The sequence below is a fragment of the Hypanus sabinus genome, chromosome 1 (assembly GCF_030144855.1).
Source record: "Hypanus sabinus isolate sHypSab1 chromosome 1, sHypSab1.hap1, whole genome shotgun sequence".
Taxonomy (NCBI): Eukaryota; Metazoa; Chordata; class Chondrichthyes; order Myliobatiformes; family Dasyatidae; genus Hypanus; species Hypanus sabinus.
This window is the reverse complement of record NC_082706.1, coordinates 169,509,224-169,530,177: the sequence shown is the minus strand read 5'-3', so window position 1 is coordinate 169,530,177 and position 20,954 is coordinate 169,509,224. Positions and strand designations below refer to the sequence as shown.

The 20,954-nt window shown below is 39.0% G+C and overlaps 1 protein-coding gene across 1 annotated transcript in view; it reads left to right on the top strand.

The window, feature by feature from the left end:
• Nucleotides 1-20,954, top strand: part of LOC132400015 (acyl-protein thioesterase 1-like) — a 51,251-nt gene that overhangs the window by 23,384 nt on the left and 6,913 nt on the right. Inside the window, exons 5-7 of the mRNA XM_059981068.1 lie at nucleotides 8,975-9,045; nucleotides 13,831-13,904; nucleotides 15,034-15,135. Of these exons, the coding sequence (XP_059837051.1) occupies nucleotides 8,975-9,045; nucleotides 13,831-13,904; nucleotides 15,034-15,135 (247 nt within the window). The remainder of the gene's footprint in view (nucleotides 1-8,974; nucleotides 9,046-13,830; nucleotides 13,905-15,033; nucleotides 15,136-20,954) is intronic.

Sequence of the window (20,954 nt, the reverse complement as noted above, 5' to 3'; positions counted from 1 at the left end):
TACCGATTTAGTTTCTAAACTCACCCAACAAGGGCCAAAAGATCCACCCCCATCTTTCAACCAACATAACAAATATCTAATATTAACTGCCCAGTAGTAAAATCTGAAATTAGGTAATGCTAACCCGCCTTCCTTTTTTGTCTTCTGTAAATAGGTTTTACCTAACCTGGGATTTTTATACTGCCATATATATGAAGAAATTTTAGAGTCAACATTAGTAAAAAAAAGATTTCGGGATAAAAATTGGTATCGCTTGAAAAATATATAAAAACTTAGGTAAAATAACCATCTTAATAGCATTAATCCTACCTATTAGGGATAGAGACAAAGGTGACCACTTAGTAAACAAACCTTTAATCTGATCAATTAAGGGTAAAAAATTAAATGTAAATAAATCTTTATGGTTTTTTGTGATTTTGATCCCTAAATAAGTAAAAGAGTCATTAACTAATTTAAAGGGTAAATTTCCATAAATTGGGACCCGTTTATTTAATGGAAACAATTCACTTTTATTAAGATTTAACTTATACCCAGAAAACTCACTAAATTGAGCCAATAATGATAAAACTGCTGGAATGGATTTCTCTGGGTTAGAAATGAATAGTAATAAATCATCTGCATACAAAGATAACCATCTGTCCCACGATTAATACCCAAAATATCCTGTGATTGTCTGATGGCAATTGCCAAAGGTTCTAAGGCAATGTTAAATAGTAATGGACTAAGAGGACATCCCTGTCTAGTGCCCCGAAATAGGCGAAAAAAGGGAGATCTTTGATTATTGGTAACCACTGAGGCTACTGGAGTATGATAAATCAATTTAATCCATGATATAAATATCAGACTAAAATTAAACTTCTCCAACACATTAAATAAGTAAGGCCATTCAACTCTGTCAAATGCTTTCTCCGCATCTAATGAAATCACGCATTCTGAAGTATCATGTGAGGGAGTATAAAGAATATTCAACAATCTCCTAATGTTAAAAAAAAATAACGATTTTTAATAAAGCCAGTTTGATCATCTGAAATAATTTTGGGTAATACCTTCTCCAATCTAGATGCCAGTAACTTAGAAAAAATCTTGGAGTCTACATTCAATAAAGATATAGGTCTATAAGAAGCACAATTAGTAGGGTCTTTATCTTTCTTCAATATTAGAGAAATGGAAGCTCTATAAAAATATTGTGGCAAATTCCCTAATCTAATGGCCTCCTCAAAAACCTTACCTAACCAAGGGGAAAGAGTAGCGGAAAAAAATTTTAAAAATTCAACTGTATAACCATCTGGACCCGGTGCTTTCCCAGAATTCATTGAGGAAATAGCCCCCTTAATTTCTACATCCATAATAGGAGTATCCAATATCAAAAGATCATCAGATGATAACCTTGGAAAATTTAATTTTCCAAGAAAATCAGACATGGTATTATAATCTTGAGGAAATTCAGATTGATACAGGGAGGTATAGAAATCTTGAAATGCCTTATTTATCTCATCATGATTAACTGTCAGATTCCCATTCTGCTGACCAATCTTAGTGATTTGACGTTTAACCAGAGCATTCTTCAATTGACTAGCTAACAGTTTACCAGATTTATCACTATGTATATAAAAATCAGATTTAGTTTTCATTAATTGATTTTCAATCGAGGATGTAAGTAATAAACTATGTTCCATTTGAAGTTCAACCCTTTGTTTGTAAAGCTCCTTACTAGGAGCAATCGAATATTTCTTATCAATCTCTTTAATTTTATCAACCAATAAAAGAGTTTCCATCTTGATATGTTTCCTCAAACCAACAGAATAAGAAATAATCTGTCCACGTATATAAGCTTTAAAAGTGTCCCAAAGTGTTCCGCAGGAAATATCATCTGTAGAATTAATTGAGAAGAAGAAGTCGATCTGCTCCTCCATAAATTTTATAAAGTCAGAGTCTTGCAACAAGGTAGAGTCAAATCGCCATTGTCTAGCATTAGAAGCTGTATCCGTAAATTTAATAGAAAGTAATAACGGAGCATGATCAGAGATAGCTATAATATCATAGTTACAACCGATTACCAATGGAATAAAACAAGAGTCTACAAAAAAATAATCAATTCTTGAATAAGAGTGATAAACATGTGAGAAAAAAGAAAACTCTTTGTCATTAGGATACCGGAATCTCCAAATATCAAAAACTCCATTGTCAGTCAAAAAAGAGTTAATACAAGTGGCCGACTTATTAGGTAAAGTCTGAATAGATAAAGATTTATCCATCAGAGGATTTAAACAACAATTAAAGTCACCACCCATTATTAACTTATATTCGTTTAGATTGGGTAAAGAAGTAAATAAAGACTTAAAAAAGTCAGGACAATCCACATTTGGAGCATAAACATTAACCAAAGCAACCTTTTTATTACAAAGTAAACCCGTAATTAACAAAAATCTGCCATTCGGATCCGAAAAAATATCATGTTGAACAAATGAAATAGAGGAGTCAATAAAAATTGAAACTCCTTTTACTTTAGCATTCGAATTTGCGTGATACTGTTGACCCCGCCAAAATCTAAAAAAACGAAATTTGTCCTCCCTCCTCACATGAGTTTCTTGTACAAAAATGATATGAGCATTAAGTCTTTGAAATACTTTGAAAATCTTCTTTCGTTTAATTGGATGATTTAAACCATTAGTATTCCAAGACTCAAAATTAATGGTCTGAGCCATAATTCTATAATCAACCCTTTGGTATAGAAAGGGTTAACCAACTTATAAACTCATGCACCCGGAAGAGGAACAAAAGTTGTGAGAAGACCCGGAAGTGACGACAACACAGACATATTTGAAGTTCAAAAACAGCCCGAATAAAAAAACTAACACAAACTGGTACAAAAAAAAATAGAATTAGAAAACAGACCATCCCCCCCACCCCCCGAGAAAAAGAGAAAAAGCCAAAATATGACTTAAAAAGAGAAAAAGTAAGACTAATCCTACCCCCATGTCAGCTGAAGAACACTCCATATAAAAAGGATATATATAAAAGAATCACCCCAACTTTAAAAATAAAATCGCTATAATAAAAACCATATTTCTAAGTATAGTTAGTTGTAAAAAGAATAAAAATATAATCACTAAAAAACAATTATAACTCGGGCTCTGGCCCAGACAAAACAAAAAATATTTAAGCTAAGATAAGCGATGCATTGTACGGAAGAAACGCGAAAAATATAAACATAATGCCATCTTAAGCAAAACCAAAAATCTTTTCCAAAAAACCACCATCTTAATCAAGGAAAAATTTACCTTCAAAGAATTAAAAATATACCTTCGAAGGAACAAAGTTAATAGACAAGTATGTAGTTAAATGATTAAAGTGTATAAGGCTAAACAATTAACATGACGCAAACACACTTTAACTTGAGTATAAAGTGTAGGATGAACCTACACCAATAACCAGATTATAATTCTGGTTTAAGAGATCGAGAACCATCTTACACGATCAGAATCATTCATTTATTAAAGACTGGTGTCTGTAGCAGTAGGGAAGTTCTCCTCCAGATATTTTCTCGCTTCTGAAGTTGAAATGAAAACCTGGCGTGGAGCATTCGACGGAGAAATTCGAAGCTTCGCAGGGTATAGAAGCGCAGGTTTCAGATTTTTCTCATAACATTCAGCCATCAACGGTTTAAAAAGAAGCCTTCTTTTTAAAAGATCTGAACTAAAATCTTCGATCAGGCAGAAGCAAAAATCTTTGATTTTAATCATTCCTACCCGACGAGCTGCTCTTATAACTTGTTCTTTGTCATGTACATAATGGAACCGGACAATTACCACCGAAGGTTTGTCTGTAGCACTCGGTGATCGACGCCGAATTCTATGTGCCCGATCCAATAAAGGGGGGTTATTCGGGAAAATTGTCGGAAACGCTTCTTTTAAAAGTTGAGCAAAATATTTCGAAGGGTCATCTTTTTCTATGCCGTCTGGAAGACCAAGTATACGTAAGTTCTGTCTTCTGGACCAATTCTCAAAATCGTCACTCTTGGCTTTAAGGGCTTCCATCAGCTTAATGGTCGAAATTAAATCCTGTTGCAGTTTTCCAATAGTCAAATCTCGCTTCCGAGCTTCTTCTTGCAGAGACGCAATAAGAGCTTGTTGCTGTTTAATTACTAAATCCGTCTTAACCATGTACTCTTGAAAAGCCTTTATATCTTCTTTAAAAAATTGTTGTAGTTCAGCAAATTTTCTATCCAAAACCTCCATAAACAATTCAAAAGTTAATTGTGTTTGTTGTGTCGGAGCCTGCTTTTTTCCGTTACTGTTCGGATTACGTCCGGGATCCCGTCCCTTAGACCTGAGAGACATTTCTGTTTGCATATCTTCAAAAGTTCACAACAAACTCTTGGCAGTAAATCCAAAAAAAAAGAATAAAGAAACTTTCGGTATAGGTAAAAATAAGCTGAATAAGGGTGATCAAAGGTTAAAAAAAGTAAAGGTTATGGAGCGAATCCAAAACGGTACTCACTCCATGAGCGTCTCCAGCTGACCAGCCAGCACAAATCTTTACAGTACCAGTGACCCTGGTTCAATTCCCACAGCTGCCTGTAAGGAGTTTGTGCATTCTCCCCGTGACACCGTGGGTTTCCTCCAAGAGATCCTGTTTCCTCCCACAGTCCAAAGGTGTGCCAATTGATAGGTTAATTGGTCATTGTAAATTGTCCTGATATTAGGCTGGGATTAAATTGGGGGATTGCTGGGCAGCATGATTTGAAGTTTGGAATAGGCCCTTCTGGCCCTATCCCAATAAATAAATAAATAAGTGCACGCAATATATGGAATAAGGAAGATGATCTTGAAGATTGGCAGGTGCAATGTTGTGGACGTCCCTGGGTCGTGGCTGAAACATCCTTCTTGGGAGCTTAACATCCAAGGATACACATTCAATTGAAAGGACAAGCAGGTAGGCAAAGGGAGTGTAGTGGCTCTGTTCTTTTTTAGAAAAGAGAAGTCAAATCCTTAGAAAGAGGTGACGTAAGATCAGAAGATGGAGAATTCTTGTGGGTAGGGTTAAGAAATTGCAACGGTAAAAAGACCCTGATTGGACTTGTATATAGGCCTCTGAACAGTAGACAGAATGTGGGAAAATAATTACAATGGGAGATAGAAAAGGTACGTATAAAGTCCAATGTTATGGGGGATTTCAGTATGCAGGTAGGTTGGGGAAATCAGGTTGTTGCTGACACCAAGAGAGTCGGCAAAAGAGTTTGTGGTACGCCTCTGAGATGGCTTTTTAGAGCAGCTTGTGGTTGAGTTCACTTGGGGAAAGATAATTCTGGATTGGGTGTTGTGTAATCAATTTGATTAGGGAGCTTAAGGTAAAGGAATCCTTGGGAGACAGTGATCATAATATGATAGAATTCACCCTGCAGTTTGAAAGAGAGAAGATACAGAAATGGTGGAATAATGGGACTTACAGAGGCATGAGAGAGCTGCTGGCTGAAGTTGATTGGAAGGGAACACTAGCAAGGATGATGACAGAACAGCAGTGCTGTTTCTGGAGAAAGTTCAGAAGGTGCAGTATATGTGCAATGCCTTACAAAGGGAGGATGTCTGACAAGGGAAGTCAAAGACAGCATTAAAGGAAAGGAGAGGGCATATAATATAGAAAAAAATAGTGGGAAGTTTTTAAAAACCAACGAAAGGCAACTAAAAAAGCCAATAACAAACTAAAGAAAATCTGCAAGTGCTGAAAATCCGAGCAACACTCACAAAATGTTGGAGGAACACAGCAGGCCAGTCAGCATTTAGGAAAAGAGTACAGTCAATGTTTTGAGCCAAAACCCTTTGGCAGAACTGGAGAAAAAAAGCTGAGGAATAGGTTTAAAAGGTGGGGGGAGGAGAAAGAGAAACATAAGGTGATAGGTGAAATCTGGAGGGGGAAGGATGAAGTAAAGAGAGTCGCGGGTCTGGATAAGCACACGGTCAAAGAGTTGAAGAGCAGCAGGGATCACAGCAGGTGAGCGGTGAGAGAGGGTTTCTCAGATAGGTGGAAGAGGGACCCTGATGATCTTCTTAGCCGTCCTCATAATCCATTGTTGGGTCTTGCAGTATCCTTGCATTCGGATACCAGATATGATGCAACTGGTCATAATGGTGTTCCTGTAAAAATTAGTTAGAATGAGGGTAGGTGAGCCTCGCTCGCATCAATCTCCCCAAGAAATGGAGACTGCATATAAATGTCTCCTCCATGGAGAAAGTTATGAGCACCAAGTTTCTGGGAGTGCACATAATGGACAATCTCACCTGGTTCCTCAATACCCACTCTTTTAGCAAGAAAACACAACAGTGATGCGTGGTCAGCCAACCCCTTCCTAAAGTCCACAATATTCTCTTTAGTCTTCTCCACATTGAGACTCAAGTTGTACTTGTACCTGCACCATTCTATCAACCACTCTATCTCCTCTCTGTACACTCTCGCCATTGTTGTTTATGCAGCCAACCACTGCTGTGTCATCAGGGAACTTGATGATTTGGTTTGAACTGGATCTAGCAGTATAGTCTTGCACCAGCAGCGTGATGGAGCTAGAGACGTTGCTGTCAACACAGACTGACTGTGGTGTTTCTGTCAAGAAGTCCAAGATCCACTTACAGAGAGAGGTGTTGAGACACAATGAGGACAGTTTATCCCACCACCTTCTAAGGGATGATCATATTAAACGTTGAGCTGAAGTCAATAAATAGCACCCTGACGTATGAGGCACCATTTTCCAGATGGGACAGGACGAAGTGGAATGCAGAGGTAATATAGCATCATCAATGGACTAATTTGAGCAATAAGAGTTGTAATTTATAGTATATTTTATTCATTGCACTTAACTGCTCGTGGTGATTCTCGTGTTGGTTTGATTTTCCAAAATGCATCGCCTTAGTGTTGCTCTGGAAATACTTACCATTTAAGCTTAAAATTACCACAGTGAAAATTGTTAATGTAGATAACGCAGCTATTCATTAAACACCTGTTTGCAATTAAGCTAATAAACAAGATTTATCCTTCACCTAACATTTGTTGGCACTTCAAAGCTAAAGGGCATTGACACCTTGGGTACAGAAGTGCATTAATCATTATATTCATTTTGAAGAATAAGTCTTTAGAATAGCACATTCAATATGCTTTAGGAATCAATATTACTTAATGTTAGGAATCAAATAGTAAGGTAAAGTTTAATAAATATGGTTTAGTACAATGCCATGTAGCACTAAATTTGAATATTTTAAAGAATAAGGTTAGTCAAACAAAATCTAAAGAAAAGGCAAACCCCACAAGCCTTGTGAGGAGAAAGTATTCATGGAGATACCATGTGGAAATATAGAAACATTTGAAAATAAATATCATGATAAAAGTATACAAGAATAAAGTCTTAACACGAGTGATAAAGCAACTGCATTACAACATAATAAGGCCTTCAGAGAAGACATAAAAAGGCAGTAAATGGCTTCAAGCTGTGATCACCATGAACACTATAGGAAATATAAGCTTTCGTGAGATATAGGAGCAAAAGTAGGCCATTTGGCCCATTGGATCTGCTCCACCATTCACATATGGGCTGATCCAATTCTTCCAGTCATCCCCATACCCTTTTTGCTCTGGCTAATCAAGATCCTATCTATCTCTGCCTTAAATACACCCAATAACTTGGCCTCCATAGCAGTTCGTGACAGCAAATTCCACCAATTTACCACCCTCTGACTAAAGTAATTTCTCTGCATTTCTGTTTTAAATGGACGTCCATCAATCCTGAAATAGTGCCCTCTTGTCCTAGACTCCCCTACCATGGGAAATAACTTTTCCATATCTAATCTGTTCAGGCCTTTTAACATTTGGAATGTTTCTATGAGATCATCCCTCATTCTCCTGAACTCCAGGGAATACAGCCCAAGAGCTGCCAGACATTCCTCATACTGTAACCCTTTCACTTATGGAATCATTCTCATGAATCTTCTCTGAACCCTCTCCAATATCAGTATATCCTTTCTAAAATAAGGAACCCAAAACTGCACACAATACTTTTAAGTGTGGTCTCACGAGTGCCTTATAGAGTCTCAACATCACATCGCTGCTCTTATATTCTATACCTCTAGAAATGAATGCCAACATTTTATATGCCTTCTTCACCACCGACTCAACCTGGAGGTTAACCTTTAGGGTATCATGCACAGTGACTCCCAAGTCCCTTTACATCTCTGCATTTTGAATTCTCTCCCCATCTAGTGGTCTGCCCATTTATTTCTTCCACCAAAGTGCATGAACATACATTTTCCAACTTTGTGTTTCATTTGCCACTTCTTTGCCCATTCTCCTGAACTATTTAAGTCTCTCTGCAGTCTCTCTGTTTCCTCAACACTACCCGCTCCTTCATCTACCTTTGTATCATTGGCAAATTTAGCTATAAATCAATTAATCCCATAGTCCAAATCATTGACATTTATCGTCAAAAGCAGTGGTCCCAACACTGACCCCTGTGGAACTCCACTGGTAACCAGCAGCCAGCCAGAATAGGATCCCTTTATTCCCACTCTCTTTTCTGCCGATCAGCCAATACTCCACCCATGCTAGTAACTTCTCTGTAATTCCAGGGGCTCTTATCTTGCTAAGCAACCTCATGTGCGGCACCTTGTCAAAGACCTTCTGAAAATCCAAGTACATCACATTTACTGCTTCTCCTTTGTTTACCCTGCTTGTAATTTCCTCAAAAAGTTGCAGTAGGTTAGTCAGACAGGATTTTCCTTTCAGGAAACTATGCTGGCTTTGGCCTATCTTGTCATGTGCCTCCAGGTACTCCATAATTTCAGTCATAACAATCGATTCCAACAACTTCCCAGGGAGCAAACCAAAATAAAGTGAATCCTTTAAATTCTGAGCGGCATGTCTAAATCAAACTGAATACTTAATAAAACTCAAGAAGTGTATGTAATTTGTTTAAAACTGTTTTCTTCCTTAGGTTTGATATCTTTGGACTTACTGTGGATTCCCTTGAAGATGAGGGGGGCATCAAGAATGCCGCAGAAAGTGGTGAGATAAGAAAACCTAATTAACTTGGGCTATAACTCTTGCCTTAATTAGGCAGCTTTTGTTTAGAATAGTGTTGCTTTGAAAGTTTTGTGTCATCTATTCTGTTTGCTGCAGCTCCCGAGGAAATACTGGATTGCGCAGCAGGGGAGGCAGTTTAAAAGAAGCCAGCAGGGGCATTTGGGTCATTCTGTGCACCACAGTTCCCAAGAATAGTGCATAATTAGGTAGTTGGCAAGGCCCATTAAAAAGAAGTTAAGGGGAGCAGGCTATTGCTAGAGTGTGGAGTTCAGGCCTTGGCTCATAGACGCTTAGGAGAAGAGAGACATTCTCTTTCCTTCCTTCCTTCCTTCCTTTCTCCCTCCCACCCTCCCTCCCTCCTCTTGTGGGATGTGGAAAGACAGAGCTCTCTTTGTCCCTGGTGACTACACATGCATCCAGCTGCAGCTTCTTTCAGACTGTGTTGAGGAATTGAAGCTAGAACTTGATGAACTCCAGATCATTCGAGAGGCTGACAGGTTGATCGACAGGACATTCAGGGAAGTAGTTAAATCCAAGGTGCAGGACACAGGTAACTGTCTGACTACTGGAGCGGAAGAGGGGATAGACAGCCAGTGCAGACTATCTCTGTGGCCATTTCCCTCGACAACAGACATACTGCTTTGGATGCTGTTAGGTGGGGATGAGGAAAGACACAGTGGTCATGTCTCTGACTGAGTCTGGCTTTGTGGCTCATCAGAGAACGATGGAGAAGAGGTGACCTGGAGTGATAGGGGATTTATTGGTTTGGGAGCAGATAGGAGGTTCTGTGAACGAGAACGAGATACCCGTATCGTATGTTGCCTCCATGGTGCCAGGGTCAGGAACTTCTCAGAATCAAGTTCACAGCATTTTTAAGTGGGAGGATGAACAGCCAGCGGTCATGGACCATGTCCTACGGTGAGTTTCAGGAGTTAGGTGCTAAGTTAAAGGTCGGGACCTTCAGTGTTGTGATCACAGGATTGCTATCTGTGCCACATGCTAATGAGGCCAAAAATAAGATCATAGAGTTTAACATGTGGCTAAGGAGATGGTATGGGAGAGAGGGTTTCAGATTTTTGGATAATGGACTTTATTCTAGGGAAGGTGAGACCCTTACAGAAAGGATGGTTTGCATCTGAACTGGAGGAGTACTAATAACTTACCAGAAAGGTGTGCTGCACAGAGGGGGTTTAAACTAGAGCTGTAAATGAATGGAAGTTAGAGCACCAGAAAAGATAGTGGGACGGTTGTGGAGAAGAATATTGTTCAGCCCACACGCTAAGTCAGGAATCAAAAGCTTGAGCGTAGTGAAACTAGTGTTCTGAGCTGCGTATATTTCAATGCAAGTAATATTATAGTAAAGACAGGTGAGTTTAGGGCGTCAACCAGCAAGTAGAACTACAACATTGTAGCCATTAGTGAGATTTGTCGCAGGAGGGTTTGGAGTGGCAGCTCAATATTGGTTCCAGGGTTCCATTGTTTTAGACATGATAGAGCAGGAGGGATTAAGGGGGTAGGTGTGGCATTACTAGTCAGGGAAAATATCACAGACATGCTCAGACAGAACTGACTGGAGAGCTTGTCTACTGAGGCTATATGGGTGGAGCTGAGGAATAAGAAAGGGATGGCCACGCTAATAGGATTATATTATAGACCATCCAACATTTCACGGTATTTAAAGGAGCAAGTTTGTGGAGAGATCACAGACTTTTGCAAGAAACAGTGGCACGGTAGCATTGTGATGAGCACATTGCTTTACAGTATAGCACCCTGGGTTCAATTACCGCTGCTGTAAAAGGGTTGAATGGGCTAGTGTTTGTCAAATGTGTTTAGGAAAGTTTCCTAAATCCATAGAGGTCCCAACTAGGGAGAGTGTGATACAAGATCTCCTATTACGGAATGGATCTGGGCAGGTGGCACTAGTTTCTGTAGGGGAATACTTTGTATCTAGTGATAATAATTTCATTAGTTTCACGATAATTATGTCTGGTCCTTGGCTTAAGATTCTAAGTTGGAGAAAGGCAAATTTTGATGGTATCAGACAGGATCTGCGTAGTGTGGATTGGGACAGGTTGTCTTCTGGCAAAAGTGTACTTGGAGGCTTCAAAAGTCAAATTTCGAGAGTGCAAAGTTAGTATATTCCTGTCAGAATAAAAGGCGAGGATAACAAGAACGTTTGATAGCTCTGGATCTGTACTTGCTGAAACATAGAATGATGAGGGGAGATTTCATTGAAACCTTTCGAATGTTGAAAGGCCTGGGCGGAGTAGATATGCAAAGGATGGTTCCTGTGGTGGTGGAGTCTAGGACAGGAGGGCACAGCCTCAAGATAGAAGGGTATTCATTTAAAACAGAGATGCAGGGAAATTTCTTAGCTAGAGGTTAGTGAATTTGTGGAATTGTTACAATAGGCAGCTGTGCTGGCCAGGTCATTGGGTATATTTAAGGCAGAGCTCGATAGATTCTTGATTGGATGCAGCATCAAAGATTACGGGGAGTGGGGCTGTGGGGGGAGGAGGGAAGGATCAGCCATGATTGAATGGTGGAGCAGACTTGATGTGTCAAAAGGCCTAATTCTGCTCCTATGTCTTGTGATCAATCCAAACTGGTGTCTGCAAGTGAAGACATTGAGGATGCAATTGCATATGGAGGTATTGAGGCCAAGGTCTTAAAAATTATTGATTAGTTTTGAGGGATGTTGATCTTAAAGCTTATTGATTAGTTTTGATAATGGTATTAAATGCTGAGCATAACGAGTATCTCAATACATGCATCTTTGCTGTCCAGATGTTCCAGAGTTGAGTGAAGAGCCAATGAAATGGCATCTACTTTGGACTTATTGTGCCAGTAGGCAAACAGGAGCGAATCCAAGTCACTTCTTAGGCAGGAGTTGATATGTTTCATCACCAACCTCTCAAAGCACTTCATCACTGTGGATGTAAGTGCTAATGGATGATAGTCATTGAAGCAGGTTACCATGTTTTTCTTAGGCACTGGTATAATTGAAGCCTGATTAAAATAGGTGGATACCTCAGACTGCCAAAGCAACAGGTTAAAGATATTGTTGAATATTCCAGTTACTTGATCAACACAGGTCTTTAGTAGAATCACAAACACAAGAAAATCTGCAGATGCTGGAATCCAAAGCAAGATGCACAAAATGCTGGAGCAGGCCAGGCAGCATCTATGGAAAAGAGTAAACAGTCAATGTTTTGGGCTCTTCCATAGATGCTGCCTGGCCTGCTAAGTTCCTTCAGCATTTTGTGTGTGTTGCCCAGGTCTTTGGTGCTCTGCGAGGTAACCCATCTGGGCTAGATGTTCACCCTCCAGCAGAATGCTCTCGTGTCCGGCTGAAGATGATGAAATTACAAGGTCATCGGGGTCTGTGGAAGTTTATGAATGTTCCTCTAAGCTTTGACAGCCAAAGCAAGCATAGAATACATTGAGCTCATCTGAGAGCAAAGCACTTTTATCACTTATGTCGCTTGATTTCAGTTTGCAGGAGGTAATAGCATTCAAGCTATCGAGCATCCTTCATTGATTCCAGTTTAGTCCAGAATGGCCACTTCATCCGTGACACAGCTTTCTTGACAACTGCCGTGGTTGCTGAACCTAAATGCCTCTGATGTGGGCTTCAGTAGATTGCGGATTTATGGTTAATCCAGGACTTCTGATTGGGGAAGACTGAATGTTTTTCTGATAACACACTCGTCTATGGCTGCTTTTTGTAATGTCTGTGAGAACCATGTTTTATCCATTCAGTTCCATTGATAAGTCTTTGAACACGCCCTAGTCCACCAATTCAAAGCAATTCTGTAGCCTCTCCTCCACCTCCCTAGACCACCTCTTTGTTGTCCTTATCTCTGGACCCTTGCTACCTCTGTATGCAGGTAGCAGAAGATAGCCAAGTGATCACATTTTCTCGAAATGTGGTCTTGGCTTGGTACGGTAAGCATTCTTTATCATAGTATACAGTGGTCTTGTGTGCAGAGATTTCTTAAAACAAGCCTGATTGAAGTCCCTGACGATGCATTGGGGTGGACTGTTTCTTGTTTGGTACCGGCACCACTCAGTATCTCAAGTGCCTGATTACAGTCAGCCGATAGTGTTATGCAAACTGCAGTCAGGATTACAGAGTAGAAATCTCCTGGTAAATAGTGAAGTTGGCACTTGACCGTTAGGTGTTCCAGGTTGGGGAAACACGAGTACAACAAAGCCACCTCATTGGAGCACTACAGAGTTTACCATGAAACACACACCCCTGTGGTTTGCCTTTTCAAAATCAGCAGTAAGCTCACTCTTTTCAAAGTTTTTCTTGCTTTACAATTTCAAGTAATGAAATCAAGTGAAAGAGGAACCGGGCAGTAGGGAAATGGCATTGGCACAGGAGTGAAGCAATGGGCATCATCAGTAGATAAAGGCAGACTGAGAAGAGATAAAACAACGTGGTCAGAATAATGGAAATTTCATTTGTGACTTAAATCTTTATACTTTTGGGATCAGAAACTGGTAGGAAATGCAGAAAGGGGTGTGGTAGGAATGATGACCTTGTATTTATTGTGGAGTGGGACTTTGGAATTGATGGAGAAAAGAATGTTTACACAATCTGAAGATTTCACATGGATGTTGAAAGACGAGGGTTTTCTTAGATAACCTGTTGATATAAATTTGGAAGTCAGTTTCAACTGCAACTAAGCAAATTCCATATTTTTGATACATTACATGAAATTGTGCAACATCTGTTTATTTTTATCACCTTTTTTCCAGTTAAAGCAATGATAGATCTTGAAGTTAAGAATGGAATACCATCTCATCGAATTATTTTGGGAGGATTTTCTCAGGTAAAATATGTTCATCGGACATTGTGTTTGTTTTCATTTGGTCTTTTCAAAGGTGTCCTGTAATTTCAAAGAAAGTAACTTCAATAATTTCTTTATGCATTGATCAGTATCCCCTTCCAGTCAATTTTTAAGACATGGCCTGATGTGACACAAAAAAAAGTTTGTCTTGGAACCCAGCTGTTACTGACACATTTATTTAATTTGTGTTTTTTTTTGCAGTTTTTCCATTTTTCTGAATTATATGTATTAGAAATAATATAATCAGCATATTAAATATTTTTAAAGCTAACAATGTAGAATTAGAAAACAAATGTAAGCTGATTTTTCTGAACTTTCTAATGGAGCATCATTAGATTGCTTTTCATTCTAAGATGGGGCATATATGTTCTAACTATGATTGAGTTATTCATTATAGAATTCATTACTGGATTAAATTTCTAATGAAAGTTAGAATTATTTCCTATTTTACAATAATGAATATATTTTTAAAAGTTATTTCATAAAATCTGAAATAAAACAGAAAATGCTGGGAACAACATGTCACCAGCATCAATGGAAAGTGAAAAAGTTAACGCTTCATGTTCAAGACCTTTTCTCAGAACTAGGGTAGAGTTAATTCTCAGTAACAAGTTTGGGAAGAGCTGCATAGACTAAATGGGCTAATATGGCAGTTAAAATGCATGATGCTTTGTGGTATTAGCTGAAGTGTAGGACAAGCCAAATAGGTTAGGCTATGCAAATGGAGAGAAAAACTGAACCACTATAATGAATGGCCAGTTTTGATACGGATCAAAAAAGCTTTCTGTATGTGTTCGCTTGAACTAATGTAATGAGACCCAAGACAGCTTGAGGAATGTTCCTCATCTTCCATCTGGGCAAATTATAGCCTTCTGAAATTGTTTTCAAATTCTTCAACTCCTCCATTCTTTGCTGAGTGTTTTCAGCATATTCTGTTCTTATCCTTATTTGATGACTTATTGCAGATGGATCGACAAATATCAGCCAGAGCACTTTTTAATAAAAAAAAGTTAAGCTTCAGTTAGAGCATCAGCATTAAAATGTTAGCAATGATAAGTCTATTTAATGCATTTAATGATTATTAAGCCTCATTGTTTAATTTATTCTATAGGGAGGTGCTCTGTCATTGTACACAGCGTTGACAACACATCAGAAGCTTGGAGGTGTGATTGCCCTTAGCTGTTGGCTTCCACTTCGGAATGCTTTTCCAGAGGTACTAATTAAATAACCATATCTTCATTTGGGTCATTATTAAAGATCTGTGACACTCTCTACTCTGCAAGATAAGAGGGAGAAACTTTGAAGATTAAACTTGAGTGATATTGTATATTTTAAGAAAAAATGATTCCACTGAAAGCAGAGAAAACCTTTTTTTGAAGAAGTAGTAAAACTGTATATAAAAGGTTGTTTTAGTTTGGCAACTATAATTTCCATATCTAGTTTTGGTCATATGTGGAAATCTTGTATTATCACAAATATGGTAATATTACTGATCCATTAGTGAAGTCAGTCATGGAATCCTTAAATCCATACTTCGAACAGTCACATTATTTAAGGAAAATGTAGTGCAATTTTATGACTGTTGTAAAGATAGTAAACAACTAACTTCAACTATTAAACTAGATTTATTGTAATGGAGATTCCTATCCTTTGAATTCTTAGGCATTTAAAATGGCCTAAAAATTCTTTCTGTACATGTTGCCATGTTTATGTGTGCTAGATTATCAATTTTCAATTAGAAAAGGCTTTTTCTTCAATATCTGAGACATCCTTTGGATTTTTAAAGTCCATTAAGAAACTTATAAATTTGTCATGTATCTGATGTATGAGACTGTTATCTGCAAAGTTGACCAGCATGCAAGACATATTTAAATGATAATTGTAGATGCTGAAAATCTGAAATAAAATTAGTAAATGCTGGAAATATTCAATGGGTCAGACAGCATCTATGGAACGATGAGCTGTGATCTGCAGCCATCTGGCTCCTGGACCAAGTTCTCCCTCAAAGGCTAAACTGGCTCTGCAGCTGTGGCCTGCAGCCGTCAGGCTCCTAGACTGCTTCACTCACCTCAGTCCCGAACTGGCTCCGTGGCTGTGAACTCACTTTCAGGCACTGCAGTTTATATTGCAGTGTATTTGTTTACTTTTTTTAAATTGTTTACAGGATTTGTTTTTATTTTTTGCATATTGGATGTTTGTCAGTCTTGGCTGTGTGCTGTTTTTGTGGATTCTATTGTTTCTTTGTTTTGTGGCTGCGCAAGAAGATGAATCTCAAGGTTGTATATGATATACATATTTTGATAATCAATTTACTTAGAAACTTTGAAAATTAAAACTTTCAGGTTGAAGATCATTAGTCAGATTGTTTAACTTGAAATGACCTGGATGCTTTGAGCATTTTCTGAAATGCAACTTTCACCTGCAGAAGGAACAGGTCACAAACAGAATCTGGACTTAATAAGATCTATTTTGTCAAAAGTTAAAAGAAATTAGACAAACCAGGATCTATCCTGTAGAGGCTTGCCACTGGAAACTGGCACCATCCTCAGTTAGGACTATTTAACTTACAAACACAGGATGTCATTTCCTCAGAGACTCATGTCCCAGCTTTCTGCTACAACGCTATTCCCAGCAACTGATCTTTTTCTGAAAATGCATCAGTTGAAATTATTTAACACACTTAAGGGGTGGGATAGTCTGAGTGGAATAACAACTTTTTGAATTTTCATTCTAATTCCAAGTGGGAAATGCCCTTATCAATCATCCATGCACCCTTTTTCACTGAACTTCACACTGACAATTATGTTATTATGACAATAATATTAGTGATGTCCAAGTAACATATTTATATCTCTTGGAGAAATTTATTTCAAAGTTCAAAGTAAATTTATTATCAAAGTACATTATGTCAACATACCCTGAGATTCATTTTCTTGCAGGCAATCACAGTATTTACAAAGAAACAATAGAATCAATAATACACAGTAAGATGGATTAACATCCAATGTGCATAAGAAGACAAACTGTGCAATTACAAAAATATATATATAATATTGGGAACATTAGCTTTTAGAGTCTTTGAAAGTGTATCCATTGGTTGTGGAATAGTTCAGTGTGGAGCTGAGTGAAGTTATCCAAGCTGAATCTAAATCCTGATGGTTGAAGGTTAATAATTGTTCTTGATTCTGGTGGAGGTTCTTGACAATGGATGTTGCTTTCTTGTGTCAGCGCTCCCTGAAGATGTGCAAAATGGTGGGAGGGCTTTTCCTGTGTTGGACTGGGCTGTATCCATAAAGGTTTTTCCATTCATGGGCATTGATGTTTCCATACGGGCCACAATGCAACCAGTCAGGATAATCTTCACTGTGCATCTATAGAAATTTGTCAAAGTTTTAGATGACATGCTGAATTTGTGCAAACTTATAAGAAAATAGAGATGCTGCTGTGCCTTCTTTATGATGGTATATGCATGTTGAACCCAGGACAGATCCTCAAAAATGAAAAAGCCAATGAATTTAAAGATACTACTCTACCTCTGATCATTTGGTGAGAACCGGCTCATGAACATCTCGTTTCCTCCTTCTGTGGTCAGTTGTTAGGTGTTTGGTTTTGTCGACATTGAGTGAGGTTGTAGTATCGTTCAGCCAGATTTTTAATCTCCTTCCTCTATGCCGATTCATCTCCATCTTTGATTTGGCCAACAGCAGTTATGTTGTCAAAAACTTGAATATGGCATTGGAGCTGTGCTTGCACTCACAGTCATAGGTATTAAGCAAGTATAGTGGGGACTAAGTACACAGCCCTGTGGTGTACCTGTGCTGATAGTGATTGTGGAGGAGATGCTGTCAATCCAAACTGACTGGTTTCTGATAGTGAAGAAAGTGAGGATCCAGTTACACAAGCAAGTATGGAGGCCTAGGTCTTGGAGATTATTAACTTGTTTTGAAAAGATGATAATGATGAATACAGAGCAAAATATTGTTAATTTGGACCAGGATATCAGGGATAACTGCCCCTGAAAGAGTGGAATTTGATCTTTTATCATCACGCAAGAGTTAATAAAGTCTCAGTTTAATGTGCCATATACAATATGACACATCGAACAATGCGGTCATTCTTAGTGCTGTATTGGAGTGTTAACTTTGTACTTGATTCTCTGAAGAAGTATTTGAACTCTTAACTACCAGAGAAGAGAATGCTACCAACTAAATCACAGCTATTGGTCATTTTGGCTTTCAGTTTCACTCTAATATGGGGGTTTTCAATCTAGAGTTCTCTGACCCCACAATTAATAGTGGGGGTCTGTGGGATAAAAACATTTGGAACCCCTTCTCTAGTGTATTATGATAAACCAGTGGGTTTAATCATAATGCAACTTTGAATTTAATGAAGAATATGGGATAATATTCTATATGCATCTGAACTACAGCTTTGTGGATTCCCGCAACACCCGGTGAACCTGTAATCTCTGTCATCAGGCTGTCTTTTAAGAGGGTGAACCTTCACAAGGTGACAGGACCCAATGGAGTACCTGATAGGGCTCTGAAAACCTGAGCTAACCAACTGGCAGAGATGTTCAAAGCCATTTTCAATATCTCATTGCTGAAGTTTCCACCTACCAATTATACCAGTGCCCAAGAAGAGCATAGTGAGATGCCTTAATGACTATCATCCAGTAGCACTCACATCTATGGTGATAAAGTGCTTTCAGAGGTTGGTTATGGCCAGAATGAATTCCTGTCTCGTCTAGTACCTGGACCCACTGCAATTTACCTATTGCCGCAAATGGTCTGTGGTGGATGCAATCGCTTTGGCTCTTCACAGGGCTTTGGATTTTCGGGACTGTACAAGTACCTATGTCAGAATGCTGCTTATTGACTACAGTTCCTATAGTTCTGACCAAAAAGCCCCAAAGCCTGGATCTTTGTATCTTCCTTTCCATTATTAAGGACCCCCCATCACCCATGTCATGCCTTGTTCTAATTGCTACCATCAGGAAGGAGGTCCAGAAGCCTGAAGACACACACTCAATGATTCAGGAACAACTTCTTGCTCCCTGCCATTCGATTTCTGAATAGACATTGAACCCACGAGAACTATTTCAACTCTATTTCTGTTCTTGCACTAATTAGTTAATGTAATCTTTATTTTTTACACACACACACACACTACCCCCTCTCCCCCCCCTCTCCCCCCCTCTCTCCCCCTCTCCCCCCCTCCTCTCTCCCCCCCCCCCCACCTTCCCTCCTTATCCACAAGGGATTGATTCCAGGACCCCTTGCAGATACCAAAAAACGAGGATGCTCGAGTCCCTTATTTAACCTGTCTCAGTGTGGTGGTCTTTAGGACCCAGCGGAACTCTGAATTCACACTGTTTCTGTTCACAAAAATAATCATGATCGCGACTGAAAATGAAGTGGAAATAATAAAGCAATTGGAAAGAAGTGAAACGCCATCAGTCATTGGAAAAGCGTTAGGCAACAGTCGGTCAACGATCGGAACAATTTTAATTGATAAAGTGAGAAAGGCCCTACCCCGATGAAAGCTACAATTATTACTGAGCAATGCAGTGGTTTAGTTGTTGAAATACATATGTTTCTTAAGTGTTTCATATGCATAGAAAGATAAAATATATACTATGTACAAACGTTTGACTAACTGACACTAAATAATACCGGATGTACCTGTTTAAGAGAAGTTACGGGTTGTTTTTTGATCCCGATCCACGATAACCTATGCACATCCTCCAGTATACTTTAAATCATCTCTAGATTACTTATAATACCTAATATAATGTAAATGCTATGTAAATAGTTGTTACACTGTGTTGTTTAGGGAATAATGACAAGAAAAAAAAGTCTATACAACCTCAAGCAACAAGTGCTAGAAGAGCACTTCTGGGTTTTCTCAAATCTCCTCTGTACCCTTTCTATGGTTTCCACATCCTTCCTATAGTGAGATGACCAGAACTGAGCACCGTACTCCAAGTGGAGTAATACTTTAATTCATTTTTTCTATTCTTATGTATTGTAATGACATAGGGAAAAGGGAAGATGTCCTGAAAACAGACTACAGGGAGTTAGGAAGGAAGTTGAGAAGTAGGACCGCCAAGGTAATAATCTCAGGATTACTGCCTGTGCCACGTGACAGTGAGTATAGGAATAGAATGAGGTGGAGGATAAATGCATGGCTGAGGAATTGGAGCAGGGGGCAGGGATTCGGATTCCTGGATCATCGGGACCTCTTTTGGGGCAGGTGTGACCTGTACAAAAAGATCAGGTTGCACTTGAATCCCAGGGAGACCAATATCCTGGTGGGGAGGTTTGCTAAGGCTACTGGGGAGAGATTACTTGAGCATGTAGATATTAAGAAAGAGGATATTTGGAAAGCATCAAGTTGGATAAGACACCGGGATCAGATGAGATGTACCCCAGGCTACTGTGGGAGGCGAGAGAGGAGATTGCTGAGCCTCTGGCGATGATCTTTGCATCATCAATGGGGATGGGAGAGCTTCCTGAGGATTTGGAGGGTTGTGTATATTGTTCCCTTATTCAAGAAAGGGAGTCGAGATAGCCCAGGAAATTATAGACCAGTGACTCTTATTTCAGTGGTTGGTAAATTGACAGAGAAGATCCTGAGAGGCAGGATTTATGAACATTTGGAGAGAGATAATATGATTAGGAATAGCCAACATGGCTTTGTCAAGGGCAAATCGTGCCTTCCAAGCCTGATTGAATTTTTTTGAGGATGTGACTGAACACATTGATAAAGGAAGAGCAGTAGATGTTGTGTATATAGATTTTAGCAAGGCATTTGATAAGGTACCCCATGCAAGGCTTATTGAGAAAGTAAGGAGGCATGGGGTCCAAGGGGACATTGCTTTGTGGAAGAAGAACTGGCTTGCCCACGGAAGGCAAAGTGCGGTTGTAGATGGGTCATATTCTGCATGGAGGTCGGTGACCAGTGGTGTGCCTCAGGGATCTGTTCTGGGACCCTGACTCTTAGTAATTTTTATAAATGACCTAGATGAGG